The sequence below is a fragment of the Camelus ferus genome, chromosome 4, assembly GCF_009834535.1.
Source record: "Camelus ferus isolate YT-003-E chromosome 4, BCGSAC_Cfer_1.0, whole genome shotgun sequence".
NCBI lineage: Eukaryota > Metazoa > Chordata > Mammalia > Artiodactyla > Camelidae > Camelus > Camelus ferus.
In genome coordinates this window covers 44,654,587-44,675,449 of record NC_045699.1, presented here as the reverse complement: position 1 = coordinate 44,675,449, position 20,863 = coordinate 44,654,587, and the positions used below count along the sequence as shown (strand labels likewise).

General features: G+C 45.1%; 1 protein-coding gene across 6 annotated transcripts in view; it reads left to right on the top strand.

Moving 5' to 3' along the window:
• FBXO10 (F-box protein 10) overlaps nt 1-20,863 on the top strand; it is a 45,158-nt gene that overhangs the window by 5,800 nt on the left and 18,495 nt on the right. For 5 of the 6 annotated variants that reach the window (XM_032478011.1, XM_032478008.1, XM_032478007.1 and 2 more), the window contains exons 2-3: nt 14,463-15,061; nt 18,052-18,873. In XM_032478011.1, the coding sequence (XP_032333902.1) occupies nt 14,477-15,061; nt 18,052-18,873 (1,407 nt within the window). In that variant the 5' untranslated portion in view covers nt 14,463-14,476. The remainder of the gene's footprint in view (nt 1-14,462; nt 15,062-18,051; nt 18,874-20,863) is intronic. The other variant, XM_032478012.1, reaches the window with a different exon arrangement.

Here is a 20,863-nt window from a genome sequence, read left to right as displayed (position 1 = left end):
TTTAGTCAGTGAGCTTGTTCTGTATAATTTTAGTCCTCTGAAAGTTGTTAATTTCTGTTAGGGTTGTGTTTATGGTTGAGTTTTTATAAGTGTTATATGTGTACTTGAAAGTAAAATGTATTCTATAATGATTGGATTCCGTGTTCTATGTAATGCTATAAGATCAAGTTTATTATATTCAAATCTTCTACATCCTTACTGATTTTTTTGGCCTGTTCCAGCTATTATAGAGAGAAATGTGTTAAAATACACAATTATGATTATGAATTTGTCTCTTTCACCTTTTAATTTTTTGCTTTATGTCTTTGAGCCCAATTATCAAGTTCATATAAATATGAGGCTCTTATATCTTCCTGATGTATTAATCTTTTATCATTATGAAGTTGCCCTTTTTATTTCTAGTAAAAGAACTCTTTTTTTAAGCTTGAACTGTATTTCAATATAGCTACACCATCTTGTTTGGTTAATCTATGCAAAGTATATCTTTTTGCTTCCTTTTAGTTTCGTCTTTTCTGTATCTATGTGTTTTAGATATGTATCTTATACATAGCATGCAGTTGGGGGTTGCTTTTTTATAGCCTTTGTCTCTTCCCTGGAACATTTAGTCCATATTCATTTAATGTAACCATGAATATATTTAGGTTTAAGTCTGTCTTCATATTTTTTGCTTTCAGTGTGTTTGTCCTGCTAGTACTGCATTTCATTTTAGCTCTTTCGTCCCTTTTGGGGGTATTATTTTTAATCATTTACTTTTTTTCCCTTCTACTAGTTTGGACATTATGCACTTGCTCTTCTTTAATGGTTACCCTTGAAATTTTAATTTAGCCAAAGTTGATAAATTATGGAGGTGATAATATCCCTACTCTTCTTTTGGATAGTACAGGGGCTTTGGACCACTTGAACTCTCTTTTCCCTTTGCCACTTAGGGGTAGACCTTTAATACAGTGTATCAGCTTTGATTAGAGTCATTGAAGAATCCACAGATGGAACAAATGAGATGAGGGAGGGAAAAAGTGAGAGGGCAAAGAATGTACTTGAGAAAACTACTGTGTGTCTTTATCAAGACTCTTCTGGTTGCATGTGATCAGCTTAGGCACTCTTAACTTTAAAAGGAAACCTGTTGGCTTATAAGACTGCATAGCTGGATCCAGGGGCTCAGAAAATATTTTTAGGGCATGATCTCTCTGCCTCTCTCAATCACAACCTTGCTTGTCCTAATTTGGCTTAATTCCACAGATGGACTCTTCTGAGTTGTCCCCATCACTGGCAAGGGGGATAGGATATTCTGATCATCTACTTTGGATTAAGTATCCATCCTCTGTGGTGGAGGGCTGAGGCACTCTGAATGACAGCCCCGCCAGGACTAAATGAAGTGGAAGTGGGGTTCCTCTAGGGAATCAAAAGAGGAAAGGTGTGCCTGAACAGAAAAAAGTTACAGCCACCACAGTCCACTCCACTGAGGAATGACTGGAAGAGAGATGCAAAGAAAGAAGAGGGTTAGAGGGTTTGGAATTGAAATTAACTCAGTTAATCTGTACAAGAAAGAAAGGGGAGGACATCACCTTGGGCCTTGGGGCTGCCATCGATCCAGACCTTTCTAGTCTCTGGGAAACCCAGCCCTACTATGGTCCTATTCTTGCATTTCCATAAAATCCCACACCCTTATAGTCCACATATACCCTTATGAAAAGCTCTCCCTTATTTGCATTTGCAGTCAAAAGACTCACTAAACACACATTTGGAACTTGGCGGGCAGTGCCTACATAGGTGGATTTCTGTTGCTGCCAGTGATCTTCCAATCATACTGTTCTGAAAAGAAAACACACTGTCATTAGATGCTCAGCAGCTATAAACTTTGTTGGCTCGGTTCCAGTAAAGAATCCGCTGTACCCACTGCTTGCCCTGGTGTGACTATCTGCTTTGTAGGCCAGGAAGCAGGGCAGTAAGCGCCACTCCGTCTTTGGTCTCCTTGTTCTTTATCTCACGACAGAAAGCCCTAACTTAATTTATTGGCTACAACTAAATTTTTTTCCTAAGATGTTGGAGGGTTGTTTCCAAGGCAATACAGAAAAAGAAAGAGAATGGAATATAGGGAAAGGCAGGAGTCATAGGAGAGAGGGAATTCATCACCATTTATTGTGTGTTTACTACGTGTCAGGCACAATGTTAAGTGGTTTCCATTCATTCTCTCATTTTATCCTCACAACTGCTCCCTCAGGTATTATTATCCCCACTTTTATAGATGAGGAAGCTGAGACCCAGGATGGGCCAACTCCATTGAATGTGTAATCTCGGGTGTAAAGGAACAGTTACTTGGTGTGGAATTGTCTCAAGCTGAGAGTGATTAAAGAGAAATGCCTGGGAAGCTGAATGTGCCCGAGTAGGAGGCAAGAGGAGGTGAGAAAGAGACGCCATCAGTTTTCTAGTTTCCTGCACAGACCAAGCCGCCTGGGTGGAGGCCAGAGGGTGGCGGCCAAGATGTCTGGGTTGGCTGGGGGCCCACTTGAAGTCTGTGTTGTTTCTCATCACTGCTGCACTGCTCCCTGCTGGCCAGAGGTCTGCTGCCGGGTAGACGAGCCTTAATTTTTGCGTATTCAGGCTTGAGGTCCCTAAATCTCCGGACCAGGCTTCCTAATGGAGTGCTGCTATGTCACATCCAACTCGGACATGGTGTGACACTCTAAGGCATAATAATTGCAGAAGTAAATTCATTCTTATTTCATGACCTGTGAGTTTGTGTGTAACAGTGAGGTTAGAAGTTCCATCATGTCACAAGTTAGGAACCCCAGAACCCCAGGAAGTAAACTAAGGAGGCAGGCTGTTGTAGTGGAAAGAGCAGGGGCTTTGGACTCAGTCCAGCCTGGGAACGGCAGCTGTACTGCTTACTAACAAAGTAAAAAACGGAGCAATTGTTTATTCCTGGGATTGGGCGTAAGAAGACTGCTACCTCTAGGGTTGTTGTGATTGCTTATTGAGATATGTTAAAAAGCACCTGATGTTTAGAAAGCCCTCAACACATTTTCCCCTGTCCCCTTCAAGGTCACCCAGTGAATCAGAATCAGGACTGTAACCCAAGTTTGGGGTTTCCTGACCCAGCGCGCTCTCCTCAGTGAGAATGAATGAGCAGTGCGTTGAAGGAGGAAGAAAGGGTGGCTCCCAGCCACACTCAGAAAGCACTATATGTCCATCAGAACACAGAGTTCCAGTCTGTGTCATCAAATTTCAAAGCTGAAAATAAGAAACAGTTGGTTATTGCTCAGCATGAAGAGAACTGAGGTTTGAAGAAATGATAAAAAGCCCTGATGAGGTTTTTGCCATCTTTAGTTTTAAGTTTTGTTTCATCTTCCAGTAGTGTGTATGTGTGTAGGTGCAGGTATGTGTGCAGGGCTTTTTCGTGGTTCACCATGTTTTACTCTCTGTGTACTTTCAAACTAAAATCCACAAAACTTTAGGAAATGTACTTTGATTTGAAGAAAACTCTAAAATCATTAACCCATTACAGTTCCTCAGCTAATACAATTTGTAGTTATTTGCACTGCTGTTTAGTATGCCTCATAATGTGGGAGGAAAATACCCTTTTTTTCCCTTTGTCAATACTAAATAGAATTCTGAGCTGTCCTACCTCTTTTTCCCCTTTTTAATTAAAAGCAAAGTTCCCTCCTCTTTAATACTGTTACGGTCTCCCTTAAGTGGGAAGGAAGTACGTTTTCTTCATTATACAAACATGGGACAAGAACGCAGAGTTGTTAAGTCCCCACCCTCAAGATTACCCAGTGAGGGGGAGTCAGGGCCCCAGCTAGAAGCCTGCTGGGTCCCTTTTGTGTGACTCATCTCAGTTTGGGGTAGGGCCTTTGGTGCTGGGACTCTGCAGCACTGCCCCCCAAGTTAACAAAAACTCTGCATGAACTGATCCAGCTGGTGTTTCTTCTTGACCCCTTCAGATTCCTGGAGCTTTGGCCACACTGAGCTTCTTACTGTGTCCTCAGTCGGCCAGAGGTTTCCTACCACAGGACATGGCTGACACTCTTTTCTCTGCCCACAGTCCCCCTTCCCTCATTCTCTGGATGCCCGACTCCTACCCATATCTCAGAGTCCAGCTCAGATGTCTGCTCTTCCATGAAGCTTGACTAAATAGTTAAAAACCCAGTCTTTGGGGTCAGACCTGGCTTCAGAAGGGGCTCTGCTGCTCTCTAGCAGGGTGAGATTTGGGGTTAGTCATGGCCAGATGGCACCTAAGTTCTCCCAGGCTTAGTTTCTTCATCTGTAAAATGAAGACATTAATGCTTTAAATCAGTGCTTCTTAAACATACAGCGTACATGAGTTCCCTGGTGAAATGTTAAAATGCCAGTTCTGATCTAGCAGGTACAGAGTGATGGCATGAGTTGGCATTTCTAACCAGTTCTAGGTCCTGAAACAACATTCTGAGTTATAAGGCTTTGAGGAAATGTAGAGATTAAAAGGAAATAATGCATGAAAAGTGCTTAATAATGTGCCCTTCAGACAGTCATGCTAAGTAAATAGTAGCACCTGCTGTTTTGTTGTCTTCCCTTGTGATTGGCTGATTCCTCTAGCGGGGGCCCATGTTTTTATTCTTTATACAAGGGCTTTCCCTCTTTTATGGCACTGAGCACTTTTTCCCTTTTACTGTGTGTGTGTGTGTGTGTGTGTTTGGGGAGAGTTGTATTTTGTTGTGTTTTTTGTTTTGTTTTGTTTTTTGGTGGAGAGATCTTTGTCTCCTACCAGACTTGAGGATGGGGTCTTTATCTTATTCCTGACTCCATTGCAGTTCTTATCACACAGTCTTATACCTAGCAAGTGTTGACTGAATACTTGGGTTGTATTTACTCCTTCATTTTTTTTTTAATTCCACGAGGACTTATGTCACAGTAGGGATCCTATAGCTAATGGTGTGAATAGTCTCAGCTATTCTTTTTTTTTTTTCCCACCTTAACAGAGGCACTGGGGATTGAACCTGGGACCTCTTGCAAGCCAAGCATTCACTCTGCCACTGAGCTATACCCCTACCCCTCAGCTATTCTGATATACCAGATAATGATAATGGTGATCATTCATTCATACATTCAGTGTTTTCTGAGCACCTCCTGTGGACTAGGCATAGTTCTAGCAAAATATAAAGCAGTTATACAAAGTTTCTGCCTTTAAGGAGCTTACATTTTCCTCAGGGGAGACAGGTAATGAATGAAAGTATTATATAAAATGATAAGCTCTTTGCAGAGAATGCTAGTTGGTCGCAGTGAGTTTCTTCACAGCAGGTGTCCAGACGCTGTGTCCCCTGGCCACCCTGTATCTGCCTGTGCTGTCTCACTTCTCACATGGACAGTCCCTGTGCTGTAACTCGGGACTTCCCCATGTCCCCCTCACCCACCCCATGTATCCACTCACACAAAGCAGTAGCTGCATAGATGTCACTGGAGATTTTATTCCTGACCCCAACTTGCCCACCCATCACGATGTCCGGCAAACTAAATGGGCTGTAGCAGCCACCCTCCCAGAAGCGGTGGCTGTCCAGACAGCAGAACAAAGCACAGCAAAGCTTTGGTTCCGGAGCCTTATGTTGACCAAAGTTCTATACAATTTTCTCAGGGTATTTACTCCCAATCTCTCCGTTACCAAGTCCTTTTCCATGTCATGCCCTTTAGATGTTAGGCAGACAAGGACTTGGTCATCAGACTTCTCTCTCTTCACTCTCTAGTGATTGTATGCCATTCCTGGCTTTAAATGTCATTCAGGTCTCTGTTCAAATGTCGCTTCGCTAGAGACCTTCCCTGACAACCCTATCTAAAATAGCACACCTGTGCATGCACACACACAGAGCCCTTAGACTGCTTTATTTCTCTTCATAGCATTTATGTTGTTTTTTTTTAAATGTTTGGTCTGTCCCTGAAGGTAGGGACTTTGTCTTGTTTACTGCTTGTCAGTACTTGGAACAGTGCCTAGCGTAGTAGTAGACAATCAACGAATATTTGTTGAATAAATGATTTTTTTTTCCCCTTTGGAATTATCTCAAAATCCTCATGAGGTGTGGCAAGATAGCCATCATTAGCCTGTTTACAGATGAGGAAGGTTAAAGGATTTACCTCAAGTCATGGGTCTGGGAAGCAGTAGAGTCTGCTTGTTGAGAGTCAAGTTTCATGGGACTCACCTCCCAAGAGGGTGGCCTCTGCCTTGCCCACTGAGGCTGGGGACACCAGTGGCCCAGAGCATGTGGATCCCTCCAGTGTGCAGTTAGATGGAGGCCACACAGAAACCCTGAGTTCTCACACTCTTGGGAACACATTAAAAAAAGGAACAGCTTGAGGCCTATGTCAGGACCTGCTCCCTCCCATCCAAACAAGTTCCCACTGTTGTTTCTCCAGTTCTTTACAAGCACAGGCCCTGGGGGACATTTGTTACTTTGAATTATAGCTCAGAGGCCATAATGGCAAAAAGAAAAGGCAGAACTTGAATACATTTTTAAAAACTTAAGTATAGTTGATTGCAATATTGTGTTAGTTTCAGATGTACAGCAAAGTGATTCAGTTATATATATATATATTTTTCAGATTATTTTCCAGTATGTGTTATTGCAAGGTATTGAATATAGTTCTCTGTGCTCTACAATAAATCCCTGTTGCTTATCTACTTTTTGTATAGTAGTTTGTATCTGTATCTTTGGTGACCATAAGTTTGTTTTCTATGTCTGTGAGTCTGTTTCTGTTTTGTGTGTATATTCATTTGTATTATGTTTTAGATTCTATGTATAAGTGGTATCATGTAATATTTATCTTTCTCTGTCTAAGTATAATATTCTCTAGGTCCAACCACATTGCTGCAAATGGCTGAGTAACATTCCATTTTATGTATGTGTATATCTATATATGTATATATACACACTACATCTTCTTAAGCCAATGGCCTGTTGATGGGCACTTGGGTTACTTCCTCATCTTGAAAATTGTAAATAATGCTGCTGTGAACACTGGGGTGTGTGTATCTTTTTGAATTAGAGTTTTCATCTTTTCCGGTATACCCAGGAGTAGGATTGCTGGATCATATGGCAAGTCTACATTTAAGTTTTTAAGGAACCTCCATACTGTTTTCCATAGTGGCTGCACCAATTTACCTTCCCACCAACAGTATAGGAGAGTTTCCTTTTCTCTACACCCTCTTCATCATTTATCATTTGTGGACTTCTTAATCATGGCCATTCTGACTGGTGTGAGGTGATACCTCATTGTAGTTTTGATTTGCATTTCTCTGATAATTGGCGACATTGAGCATTTTTTTCATGTTCCTATTGGCCATTTGTATGTCTTCATCGGAGAATTGCTTGTTTAGGTCTTCTGCCCATTTTTGGATTGGGTTTGATTTTTTGTTATTAAGTTGTATGAGCTGTTTGTATATTCTGGAGATTAAGCCCTTGTCAGTTGCATCATTTGCAAGTATTTTTTCCCATTCTGTAGGTTGTATTTTTGTTTTGTTTATGGTTTCCTTTGCTGTGCAAAAGCTTATGTTTAATTAGGTCCCATTTGTTTATTTTAGTTTTTGTTTCTATTGCCTGGGTAGAGTGCCCTAGGAGAACATTGCTAAGATTTATGTCAGAAAATGTTTTGCTTATGTTTTCTTCTAGGAGGTTTATAGTGTTTGTCTTCTGTTTAAATCTTTAAGCCATTTTAGGTTTATTTTTGTGTATGAAGTGAGGGAGTGTTCTAACTTCATTGATTTACGTGCAGTTGTCCAACTTTCCCAACACCACTTCCTGAAGAGATTGTCTTTTCAACATTGTATATTCTTGCCTCCTTTGTCAAAGATTAATTGACCATAGGTGTGTGGATTTATTTCTGGACTCTATTCTGTTCCATTGATCCATATGTCTGTTTTTGTGCCAGTACCATGCTGTTTTGATTACTGAAGCTCTGTCTGACATCCGGGAGTTTTATTCCTCCGGCTTTGTTCTTTTTCTTCAGTATTGCTTTGGCAATTCTGGGTCTTTTGTGATTCCATATAAATTTTAGGATTATTCTAGTTCTGTGAAAAATGTCCTGGGTAATTTGATATGGATCACATTTAAGTCTGTAAATTGCTTTGGGTAGCACATCCATTTTAACAGTATTAAATTCTTCCAGTCCAAGAGCATGGAATATCTTTCCATTTCTTTAAATCATCTTTAATCAATGTTTTGTGGTTCTCAGCATATGAGTCTTTCACCTCCTTGGTTAGATTTATTCCTAAGTATTTTACTTTTTTTTGGATGTGATTTTAAAAGGGATTTTTTCTTTACTTCCCTTTTCTGATATTTCATTGTTAGTGTAAAAAAATGCAACTGATTTTTGTATGTTAATGCAGAACATATCCTGCTACCTTGCCAAATTCTTTTATCAGCTCTAGTAGTTTTTGAAGTGGCACAATTTTGGAAATTGAGGACAGATTAGTGGTTGTCAGGGATTAAGGACGGGAAGAGGAGTCAGGAGGGTGGTAGGTGTGATTATAAAAAGGTAATATGAAGGACCCTGTGGTGTTGGATCTGTTAGTGTCTTGACTGTGGGTAGTGGGTACATAAACCTACACAGGTGATAAAATGGTACAGAATGTAATACAGACACACAAAAACGAGTACCAGTAAAATGGGAAATCTGAATAAGGTGGTAGATCGTATCAGTGTCACTGTGGTATTATAATATAGTTTTGCAAAGTGTTACCACTGGGGGAAATTGGGCAAAGCATACGAGAGATCTCTGTATTATTTCTTACAACTTCATAGAGACCTACAGTTATCTACAATTATCTTGATAAAAATTTCAGTTAAAAAAAACAGATTTTTAGAGAAATGTCTGGGCAAGAGATGTAAAAAATGAGCCAGGCACAGTCTTGACATACCGTAGAGCAGGGAAACTATCAAAGACCACTTGTGCCAAAAGGACTGAGGAACTAAATTGAGGCCGAAGATGGCTCAAAATGAACTTCAGTAAGAATAGCAAATTCAAAGACTTGAAATCTGGAGAATATGTTTAAATCCATCTCTTCATAATTATAGTTTAAACACACACACACACACAACCCAAATTGGTTACCTTCAAAGAGTAACAGGGGAATTCAAATTCATCATCTTGAAACCTGGGGAATGAAAGAGTCAAGCTGGCCATTCCTAAGTGGACTGTCTCTCTGGGCAACCAAATGGTAAATGCAGAGATGACTTTCCTAATGAAGTTATTTCAGCAAATAAATCAAAACCAAAGAATCCAGTTGGAGTATCCCGTTTTGTTACCCCAGGAAATGAATGGATCTAAGCCTTGGGCATCTGCGGGCACTAACATCAAAAAAGTGACAGCCAGCCTTGTGGACATGTCCCGATGGAAAGACACATGACCGTTCGCAGCCTTGCTAAAGGAATGTGACTGAGTCTGGTCAGGCCTCCGGCTCCAGCTGCCAATACACAGGGAATACAGCTGGCAGGGCAACAAGTTGAACTCTCACAAAAATGTATACAGAGAAGTCCAGACTGAGAAATTTTGGTCAAATGGTTCAAGTTCTTCAACAGATACATTGTAAAGAAAAGAAAGGGTTGGAAGGGGAACCTATAGATAGAATGGGAATGAAACACATATCAAGCTGAAAACCTAAGGACGAAACTAAATTGTAGTATCTAAGAGTGTGTACTTAGGTGCTAAACACAAAGAGACTCAAGGAAGGGACCACTGCACAGTCAGAAGGGAAACGTTTACCTTGGGGAGGGGGGATTGGGATGGGGCACATGGAGAGGCTTCTGGAGTGTCTGGCAAAATTCCACTTTTTGATCTAGGAGGTGGTTAACAGGATGTTTGCCTTAGAAAATGATTCTCTAACTACACATGTGCTTTGTGTCCTCTGTTTAGTTTTACATTTTTAAAAGGCTGTGATAGGGCTGTTCTCAGGTTGCTGTGGGAAGCCAGAGGATGCACTTAATCTCTAAGGAGAACAGATGAGGAAAGGCCCTCTGTAGGTGTTATCAGGAGAGTGAGGGGAGGGGAAGAGGAGTGTCAGGGATGAGGCTCGAGAAATAGACAAGCTTGTGACCTGCCTCCTGGACTAGGCTTTATCCTAGAAGCCATAGGGAGCCACTGAAGAATTTTACACCAAGTGGCATGACCAGATTCATATTATAGCAAGATTCTCCTGGCAACTGAATGTCATATGATTGGATGGAAGTGGGACCAGTTCCAGGGAGACCAGTTAAGAATCTACTGTAATAATCCAAACTAAAGATGGTGAAGCCAGAAATAACACAGTGATAGAGGAAATGACTAATTTGAGAATTCTTAAGGAGGCAGAACCCCAGAGCTTGAGAGACTGCCTGGGGGAGAGGGTGAAGGAAGGAGAGAGAAAAGAAATCAAGGAGGTTTACTAAATTGGAGATGAAGTTTACATACAATAAAATGCACAGAATGGAAGCTATTTTAGATGTGTGCACCCGTGTAACTAACATACCAGTGAAGATATAAAACATATCCTTCACTCCCAAAGTTTCCTCTTGACCCCTGCTAGTCAGTCCTACCCATTGGCAAGCACTGTTCTGATTTTTATCACCATAGGTTATTTTGTCTGTTTCTGAACTTCACCTAAATGGAATCATAGCACTGTTCTGATTTTTATCACCATAGGTTATTTTTTCTGTTTCTGAACTTCACCTAAATGGAATCATACAGTATGTAGTCTTTTGTGACTAGTTTCTTTTGCCTAACATACTCTTTTTGCAGTTCATCCATGTTGTTGTGTGTATCAGTACTTCATCCCTTTTTACTGCTGAATAGTATTCCATTGTATGAATTTACCACTATTTGTTGATCCACTCTTCTGTTGATGGACATTTGGGTTGTTTTCTGTTTGTTTGTTTGTTTTACTATTAGTAAAGCTGCTGTAAACATTCTTACACAAGTCCTTTTGTAGATGCACATTTTCACCTATCTTGGGTAAATATCTAGGAGTGGGAGTCGTGGGTCACAGGATAGGTGTATGTGTAACTGCAAAGGAAACTGCCAATTTCCTAAAGTGATTGTAGCATTTCATATTTCTGCCAGCAGTGTGAGAGTTGTAGTTGCGTCACATGTTTGCTGCTTTGATGCTTTCAGTGTTCTTAATTTTAGCCGTTTCAGTGTGTGTGAAACACACACATACAGCTCATTATGGTTTTAGTACAAATTGAGTAATAATGAGTACTAATGATGTTGTGTGTCTCCATGAATTTATTGGCCATTCATTTTTCCTTTGTGAAGTTTCTGTTCAAATCTTTGTGCCTAATTTTTATTGGATTTTGTTACTACCGAGTTGTAGGATTTCTTCGTATATACTAGGTTCAAGCCCTTTGTCCTATGTATGTTTTATTGCAAATATTTTTTCCCATTCTATCACTTGTCTTTTCCTTTTCCTAATGGTCTTTTGATGAACAAAGAATTTTAATTTTGATAGACTAAGGTTTTTTTTAATGGTTAATATCTTTTGTGTCTCAGAAATCTTTGCCTCCCCCAAGGTTGCAAATATATTTTCCTCTAGGAACTTTATAGATTTAGTTTTTATGTTTAGGTCTGTAATCAACTTTGAGCTAATTTTTGGTGTATGGTGTGAGGTAAGAGTTAAAAAGTTTATTTTTCCTTTGGGTATCAAGTTTTTCCAGCATGATTTGATGAAAAGCCTTTTCTTTATCCGCTGAATTGCATTGACGTTTTTGTCAAAAAATCAGTTGACCAGTTTACATACAGATCTATGTCTAGACTCTGGTTTTCTTATGCCAACACTGCATTGTCTTGTAGCTGACATGTTGAGGGAGTCTAGATCATGTTGTCTTTTTTTTTTTTTTTTTTTTTTTTTTTTGAGTGTTAAATTTTATTGTAGCAAGCAGTTAAGTTACTGGCAGAACCCTTTGATCCTGTCAGGCTTGCTTTTATTCTTCCAGTTTGGTTTTATTCCCATGGCATATGCTTTCTGAATCTCTGTGTGAACACGCCATATTCTGGGCTGGAATTGCACTGTCTGCCAGCTCTGTGTGAAGTCTGGCATCACCACTTACTCCACAGCAGAAAAAAAAATCTGCTAGGTCTGGTGAAGTACTGCCCTGGGTGTGAGTGTTGTCCAGCTCCCAGCCAGGAAACTGCCCACCCAGCCTACCCCGCCAGCTCTGTGCCACTCGCTGTTTCTAGCACCCTGCCTCGCGGATTCCAGCCGCTTCAGCTCAGAACTCAAATCTGCCTGCTCGGTAGACTACACTCTGCTTGGGCTCCATCGCACTGCCCCACAGTAAGAAGGTGCCCCAGGATGACAGCTGGAGTGGTCTTGCGCTGTCCCCATTTCCCTGCTCTCTGACCACAGTCCTGCCTGGCTTGCTGTTCAGTGGCTGAAAGCATGTGCCCTGTCGCCTCGGGTATTTTGTCCAGCTTTACGGTTGATTATAACAGGAAGGAGAATCCAGGTCCAGGATTCTGTCACGGCCTGAAGTGGAAGTTGGGACTCCGGTTTGGATATGATGCTGAGTATTTAGTAGCTGTGGAACATCCAAGTAGAAATGCCGGGCCAGCAGTTGAGTGTTCATGTATGGAGCTTGAAAGAGACAGTTGGGGCTGGAGACTTGGATTTTGTAGTCCTGAATTTATACTGGTAGTTGAAGCCGAGGGAATGAATAGGATCACTTAGCTACAGGGTGGTCAGAGAAGGGCTAGAAGAACGTTCTTCTCCTTAAAAGCCTGAAGAGGTGTAGCTAAAGAAGTTGGGGGAGGAACGGGAGACACAGGTGTCACAGAAACCACCGTGAGTAAAGTGGCGTTCATCTGCGGGGGTCAGAGCCCAGCCTTTCCTCTGTACGTAATGCTCACCGGTCCAGAGCCAGCTTTTCTCCAGTGCTGCTGAGGACTTCGTACAGTCTCACTGGGTGATCATGATACAAAAACCTACGTACCCGAGCTCTGATACTTATCTGTAGAGTTGAAGCCACACCTGTCTGGAGGAGGCTTAGAATTTCTCAGACATAATCACACATCTGTGCTTCTAGCCTTCTCGGGGCTTAGACAGCTAACAAATGTGATCATCATTTTCACAGAACTGAGAGGGAAACCCGGGCCTGGAGAGGCAGACAACTTGATTATTAGAGTCAGTGGTGAAGTCTGCCCTGTTTCTAGTTTTAGTTTCTAGTTGTCTGGAGACTTTGTGGGGTTCAGACTTGGAAGTTGCTAGGTCATCTAACTCTGTCCCCTGGTTTTTCAAGTGGGAAAACAGACACTGATAAATGAGAGAGCTTTAAATTAGACATGAATAACAGAAATGCAACGAAGCCAGCTTAAGTAGCTGATGGGATTCAAACGGCAAGGATGAAGCTGAGCTCAGGAGAGACTGGAGCCATGACCTAGTGTGCGGCAGGGACACTGGATGCCCCTTGTTTCTGCCCTTCTCTCTGCTTTTTTCTGTCTCTGATTCATTCTCTCAGAGCACACCAGCTTCTTCTGCTTCCAGCCTCCCCCACCCCCAGAAAAAATGGTCACTAACAACTGTTCCTAAGTTTATAGCTTAGGAAACAAGCCATTCGTTCCCTTCTATTCAGGAAAGAGTCAACCTGATTGTAGAATCACAACTCATATTCCCCTGGAGAGCCTGGTGGCCCAGTGGAGCCATCTGGAGTCCAGGCATTTGCGGCCAGGAGCCTGGGTGGTGCTGTTGTACACACATGGCTGTGGGAAGCCCTACCTCTGTAACCAACTGGCGTAAACTGATGGTGAGGGGAAGGTATTTTCCAGAAAAAAGCAAGGGGGCAGATGGCTGAGCAGCCAGCCCTGTAGATGTTTGGGACACTAGGGTTACAGCAATAACCAGTGGCAGAGCCAGGACCAAAACCCGCAGCTCTGATCCAGCAGCAGCCTTTCCTGAGGCTGCCTCACATGAGGGAGGATTTGATCTGTAATGAGGAGACATAGAGCTCTAGGACCATAACAGCCAAAGGCAGGTGCCCTCTGTATTCAGACTCTTAGTTACAAGTCACACAAACCCAAATCAAACCAGCTTCAGCAGAAGGGGAATATGTTAGAAAGCCCTTGAGGTGCCTCACAGACTTGAAGGAAGATTCCAGGGCATCTTCAAGAATCTGGAATCAGTACCACCAGGACACAGACACGTGTGCTCACTGTTTTTCTCTTTTTCGGTTTTCATCTTCCATCTCTCCTCACTTCTCTTTGGCTTTGGTGACACAAGATTTTCTCCACAAGCTGGGGAACGTGGCTGCCAGCAGTTCCAGGGTCATAGCCTTATAGTGTCTTTAAGAGAAAAGAGAGTCTTCCCTGCTGACTCCAGGTAGAAAGCGCCCAGGGAAGGATGCTGACTGAGTGAATGGAGTCCTGTGATTGGGTGGGCCTAGGTGCTTGTTCACCCCTGGGCTCAGAAGGCAGGGGGTATTTTAAGAAGGGGCTGGTAAGCAGGGTAGACAAAAACCTCTTTTGTTTTGTATCAGTCTCTCAGGTGACCATGGAGGCCGGCGGCCTCCCTCTGGAGCTGTGGCGCATGATCTTGGGCTACCTGCACCTTCCCGACCTGGGCCGCTGCAGCCTGGTGTGCAGGGCCTGGCATGACCTGATCCTCAGTCTCGACAGAACTCGCTGGCGGCAGCTGTGTCTAGACTGCATCGAGTGCCGCCACCCCAACTGGCCCAACCAGCCTGATGTGGAGCCCGAGTCTTGGAGGGAGGCCTTCAAGCAGCATTACCTTGCCTCCAAGACGTGGACGAAGAATGCCGCGATCTTGGAGACCTCTGTCTGCTTTTCACTGTTTCGCCGGAGGAGGACGCGCCGTACCCTGAGTGTCGGGCCAGGCCATGAGTTTCACAGCCTAGGCAGTGCCCTGGCCATGGCCAGCCTATTTGACCGCATCCTGCTGTTCCCAGGTATGCATGAGGAGCAAGGTGAAGTCATCCTGAAGGTGCCCGTGGAGATCGTAGGCCACGGAAAGTTGGGCGAGGTGGCCCTGCTAGCCAGCATTGACCAGCAGTGCTCCACCATGCATCTGTGCAACCTCGTCTTCATGCCGGCCTGGTTCTCACCCTTCATGTTTAAGGTGGGTGTGCACATCAGATGGATGGCCTCTCCCTTCCTGACCCTGGGCCTTGGCCTTTTGTCAGTGGGTCTGTAACCTCTTTTTTTGTTGGAATTGAGAGTTGAGTCATTATTCCAATAATATACTCCTCTGAGTTCTGTACAAGTTGACAGAGAGGCCCAGGGATCAGTAAAGATCAACATTCTGCTTTATTCCTGGCAAAGCTATATTTTAAAACATGAGCCTTGGACTGGAGGCCCAAATTGCTTTGTACTTCTTCCCTTCCAAACTGGACCAACTGGAGCCACAGGTAGAGCAGCCAGGTGGGAAAGCCAGGTTCCGGGAGCAGGCCACGTGGTGATAGGCAGAGAACTGGTTGGCTGTACCTGGCAGCATTCCCAGAGAGGGCCGAAGAGGGGAGGTTCTGCAGGCCAGTGACCTTCAGCGCGTTAGCCCCATCCTGTGGAGGGTCAGTGAAGGTCTAGCTTTTGCCAAAGATGACTGGAGAGAGGGTCAGGAAATATCAGGACAACACATTCCTTCTAGGAACACAGAGCAGTTATGTTCAAGGACAAGCATGTGTTGGGGTGTTGGTAGCTCCTGGCAGAACAGTCTACAGCTTTTACATTGCCTAGAAACTGATTGCAGTACATGGATTTTGTACCTAGTCAACGAAAATTAGATTGCCACTAGTCTACCAATAACAACGAAATTGTCTCAGGTTTGTAATGATCATTATTCCACCAATCATTTATGATGCACTCGCTGTGTGCCAGGTACGTATTTTACAGCCATTACTAAGATGGGTAGTGTCATGTGGCTTTAGAGGTGAGCAAACTGAGCCTAAACAAGGGTCTCAGACTTCGTAGGGGAAAAGCTGGGACAGTTATGGTAGACAGAGTAGATGCATCCCCATTTTACAGATGAGGGACACTGAGGCTCAAAGATGCTGAGTAACTTTCTCAAGTAGATGATTAGTGAGGTTAGAACTCAAATCCAGGCCTTTGATTCTAAGCATTTCTGAAATTACATTGTGCTGTATTGCCTGGGAACTTAAAAGGCTGCTTGCTATTTAGGCCTGGAATGTTTCAGAAGGACCGATGAGGTCCTCCTGTGCTTATCTGCAGACCTAGAAGAAGAGTTGGTTTCCAGACCCTTCATGTTTCAGAGGTATTCATTCTTAGAGTCATTTGTTCATTTCAGCCTCTGCTTTCCCCTCAGAAATGCAGCCGTAGATCCTTGAGGGATGAGCTCTAGCTGTAGACTTCTTTATAGCCTAGCCCACCATCTGGCTTAGTGCTTGGTGTATAATAATGCTCAGTCCATGATTGTCTCTTAAATAAAAACAGGACAAGGGGCTAGGATGACCTTGTCTGAAAAATGCAAAGGCCAGAGTGAATTCACAGCCATTTTCTCTAACTTCCAAGGAAAACCTTAGGAATGGCTCTGCATCTCTAGAGAGCTGGTATTTGCATGCAGAGATGACCAGGCAAGAGAAAATAGACTTAAACTGCAGCAAGAGAAAATTAGGTTAGTCATAGGGAAGAACTAGGGAAGCTAAGGGGAGTTAAGGTCTGGGACAGGCTCTCAAGGGAGGTCACTGCTGGAGAAAGTGAAAATTGTCCAACGGGTGGGTATGTCTGGATTGCTAAATGAGATCATGAGACACTCCCTCATTTTATGGTTCAGTACATCTCATGGAACTTGGTGTGAAATCCAGAAACAGCTCTTCTTAAGGAATACAGAATGGCTGGGCTTCTCTGTCAGGCCCGGAGAGCTGAGGGGCTGGGGGAGCTGTGTGGTGGGGCTGCACGCCTCCCCCACCCCAGGGGACTCTCTGCTCCTCCTGTTCCTGACCGCAGATGGTTAACAGCTAACTTTCATCGGGTGCCAACTTTGTGTCTGGCTCTGTGCCTTGTGCTTTGTTAGCTAGTGAGCCCCATATTGCTGACTGAGAAACTGAGGCTTGGAGAAGTGATGGATTTGTCCAAAGTAATGCACTTGGAAGAGGCCGAGCTGGGGGCTGTGCCCTCAGCCACTGCTCAGCACACCGTGTCCCCCTCTGTAGGGACGTGGCCTGCTGTCTCTTGCTGTAGTTGTGCACCAGCACCAGTTCCCACACAGACTTCTCTAGCACCTGTGGCAGAGCTCAGGCCCTCCTGGCCCATCTGGGCCCCTGTCAGTCCTCCAGCTTCGCCCGGCTCTGCCCTGAGTCCAGGCACAGGCTGGCGCTCTGTGGGGAGCCACGGGGCAGCAGGCTCAGGTGGAGGCAGGCTTGCGGGGCCGAGGGAGGATGCGAAGGAAGGGAGAGTGCTTCTGAGAGTGAGACCTGGAGGAGCACCACGTGATGGGGCACAGTCTCCATGTGACCAAGACTCCACCTGGGACCCCTCACCTGCCAGAGGGCTTGGTGGTGGTGGGCTTGCGTCCCAGCCAGCTCCCATGTGTGTGAAAATCTGAAGCTCTCCCCCTCATTTCTGATCATCCCTGGAGTGACATTCTCCTGGGATTCACCTCCAGTATCAACATGTGTCAGTTCCATCTCACCAGCATCCCACTGAGCATTCAGCACCTTCCCCCTACTCCATTTCACCTCCCAGGCATGCCAACCCTGGCTTGCTCTCTGCCCAGGCAGACTGGCTGTCACTTTAATATGTATGATTTATCCTCAGTAAGCACTTCATGAGTATTGGGGGAATTTACTTGAGACGAGGGTTTTAGGAAGGGCTGTGCTGCAGAGAGTGAACTTCTCTGCCACAATCCGTATCCACTGTTGTCCCCTGCCCTTTGGGGTTGGAAGGAGGGGTGGGCGGGCAGCTGCAAGTGATCTTCCTTATGCAGAGCAGCTCCGGGTTCCTCCTGGGCCCAGCAGACATGTGCCCTGGGGGGAAGGGAACTTGAGCAGGACAAATGGCTTCTCCAGGCTCCACTCCCTTACGAGCAGTTAGAGCTCTGACTAGCAAAACAAATCTTATCCCTGTTACACCCACTCTCTCTTTTCCATTCCCCAGACAACTTCGGGTCATGTCCAGTTTGACAACTGCAACTTTGAGAATGGGCACATCCAGGTCCATGGCCCAGGCACCTGCCAAATGAAGTTTTGTTCCTTCAAAAACACCCATGTCTTTCTGCACAATGTGCCGCTGTGTGTCCTGGAAAACTGTGAATTTGTGGGCAGTGAAAACAACTCTGTGACTGTTGAGGGCCATCCGTCCTCAGAAAAGAACTGGGCCTACGCGTATCTCTTAGGGCTTATCAAGTCCTCTCCCAGCGTGCTCCCCACAGAGGACTCTGACTCTTTAATGTCCCTGGACCTGGAGAGCAGGGACCAGGCCTGGAGCCCGAGGACATGTGGCATTGTCATTGAGGGCAGCCAGAGTCCTACCAGCCCAGCCTCTAGCTCCCCTAAGGCTGGCTCACAGGAGGCAGAGGTGGGCAGTGATGGGGAAAGGGTGGCCCGGACCCCAGACAGCAGCGACGGAGGCCTGAGTCCCAGCGGTGAGGATGAGGATGAGGACCAGCTCACGTACAGACTGTCCTACCAGGTGCAGGGCCCGCGGCCGGTCCTGGGGGGCTCCTTTTTGGGCCCCCCTCTGCCGGGAGCATCCATCCAGCTGCCCAGCTGCCTGGTGCTGAACTCACTGCAGCAGGAGCTACAGAAGGACAGGGAGGCGATGGCACTGGCCAGCTCCGTGCAGGGCTGCCTCATCCGCAAGTGCCTCTTCCGGGACGGGAAGGGAGGCGTCTTCGTTTGCTCCTACGGCCGAGCCAAGATGGAAGGAAACGTCTTCCGGAACCTGACTTACGCGGTGCGGTGTATACACAATAGCAAGGTGCTGTCCCAAGGCTTACTGTGCAGACACGAGGCCTCACTGGGTCATCAGGAACGTGATTTTTGAGTGGTGAGAGGGCTTCCGTGGCTGTATGCAGGAGGGCTTTGATGGAGCTATTCTGTGTTTTTCAAAAAATCACCATCTTGTAAGCTTATAACACACACTCTGCCTCATGTCCCTCATCTGATTTGGACAGAGCAGAAACTGTTCTTCCTGTTTTACAGAAGAGGAGACAGGCCTAGAGAGGAAGGTGACTCACTCAGGGTCACGCAGCAAGTTAGAAGCTAAATGTAACAGGGAATAGTTCCATAACTATGTTATGTTGCTTCTCAAACATGTCACCCAGCTCTTGGGAGAAGGAACAAGGGCTCTTTAGCCTGAATCTGAGAAAATTCAGGGAGACACGATCCAAGCTTGTGTGGGTGGTTGAGGTGGCTTCCCACACGAGGAGAGGGTAGCCAAGGAAGGTGGGATGCATGCGGTGAAAAGGAGGTGCAAAGTACAGGTGTAGGCAGCAGACGTTGTGTGCTAGGGCCTGGATGTGAGGCTGAATTCAGCAATGTGCTGGGGACGGAGCGGGTGTTGGAAAATGGGCAGGGAGGTGAGCAGAAGCCACCTTGCCAGGGCTTAGAAAGCCCCATGGAGATGTAACTTCATGCTAAGAGCAGTCCCTCCTACCACGGATGCCAGAAGCACCCTCGTATCTGCAGCCCCTTTGGGCACCGCAGGACAGTCTGCAGATCCTGAAAACAGCTGAGGATGGGAAAGGCTTCAAAAAGGAAAGACATGGTCTTCTAGAAAGAATCATGACATAGCTCCTAAGTTTGAGTCTTGCCTCTCCACTAATTCACTGTGAACGTTACCTTCCTCTTCTGTGAAATGGAAATAAGCACTCCTGCCCCGCCACCTTCACTGGGGGTTTGTGAGGATCCAGTGTCATAATATTGGCAGAAGCACTTAGCAAACTAAAGCGCATTGTACACATGTCACATGTGGGTCTTGCAGGTCTCCAAAGGCTCCTGGAATGGTTGATAGCAATTTCGTCTTAATTTTATTTTGTCCACTTCCAAGGAGTATTTCAGGTGGCATTACCCTGAATGCACAATATAAGACTGTGCTATAAACAGAGAATAAAAGGTGATGGTCAGATAAAAGGGGTGGGTGATAGCTTTGCTTGCAGGGGTACCATGATGGAAGGATGTGGGTTGAGCCCTCAAGGAGGGCTTTCCTCCTTGCATGATTGTTAAAGAGTGTGGCTTCTGAGTCAGATTCTGGCTCTGCCCCTTATAAGCTGTATGTCCTTTGGACTAATGATGCTACCTACTCCGTGGTGTGGTGAGCGTTCGCTTTGTATGTGTATATCAGGTGCTTAGCAGTGTGTCTGGTGCATAGCAAGTACTCCATAACTGGGTTGATTTGTTTGTTTGTTTGTTTGTTTGTAAAGACTTAAAAAAAAGCTTTCCTGGGGGATTGGTGCCTGGGCCAGGCTGTGCAGAAAGACTGGGAGTTGGCAGGGTGAATCTGTGAGGCACCGGAGGTATGCGGGAAGGCCCAGATGCGGAGAGGACACGGGACATTCGGGGAGTTACAAGTTGCCTCAGCAGCCGGAGCATGAGGTAGGAGCTGAAGAGGAGACAGGGAGGGGTCAGCAGGAGGCAGTCAGCTGAGGGACAAGTGTCCTGCTGGAGATCGGAGTTGTCCTGAGGACAGTGGGAACTCACTGAAAGATGTCAGGCAGAGAATTGTGGTCAGATCTGCATTTGGAAAGCTCGTTCTGTCAGCTTTGTAGAGGATGGAGTGGAGAGGAACAGGCTAGAGACAGAGTCCATGAGGGGCAGTGGATAATTAGGGTCCAGAGATGGAGAGGAGGGGAAAGGGCAGTCGCTTGGGGAGAGAGTAGCTGAGGTTATGTGGCCTCGATTTCTGGCCTGAGTGGCTGAGACAAAGGCAGGGAGTGGGAAGCTGAGAAGGTGAGGTTGTGGAGAGAAGG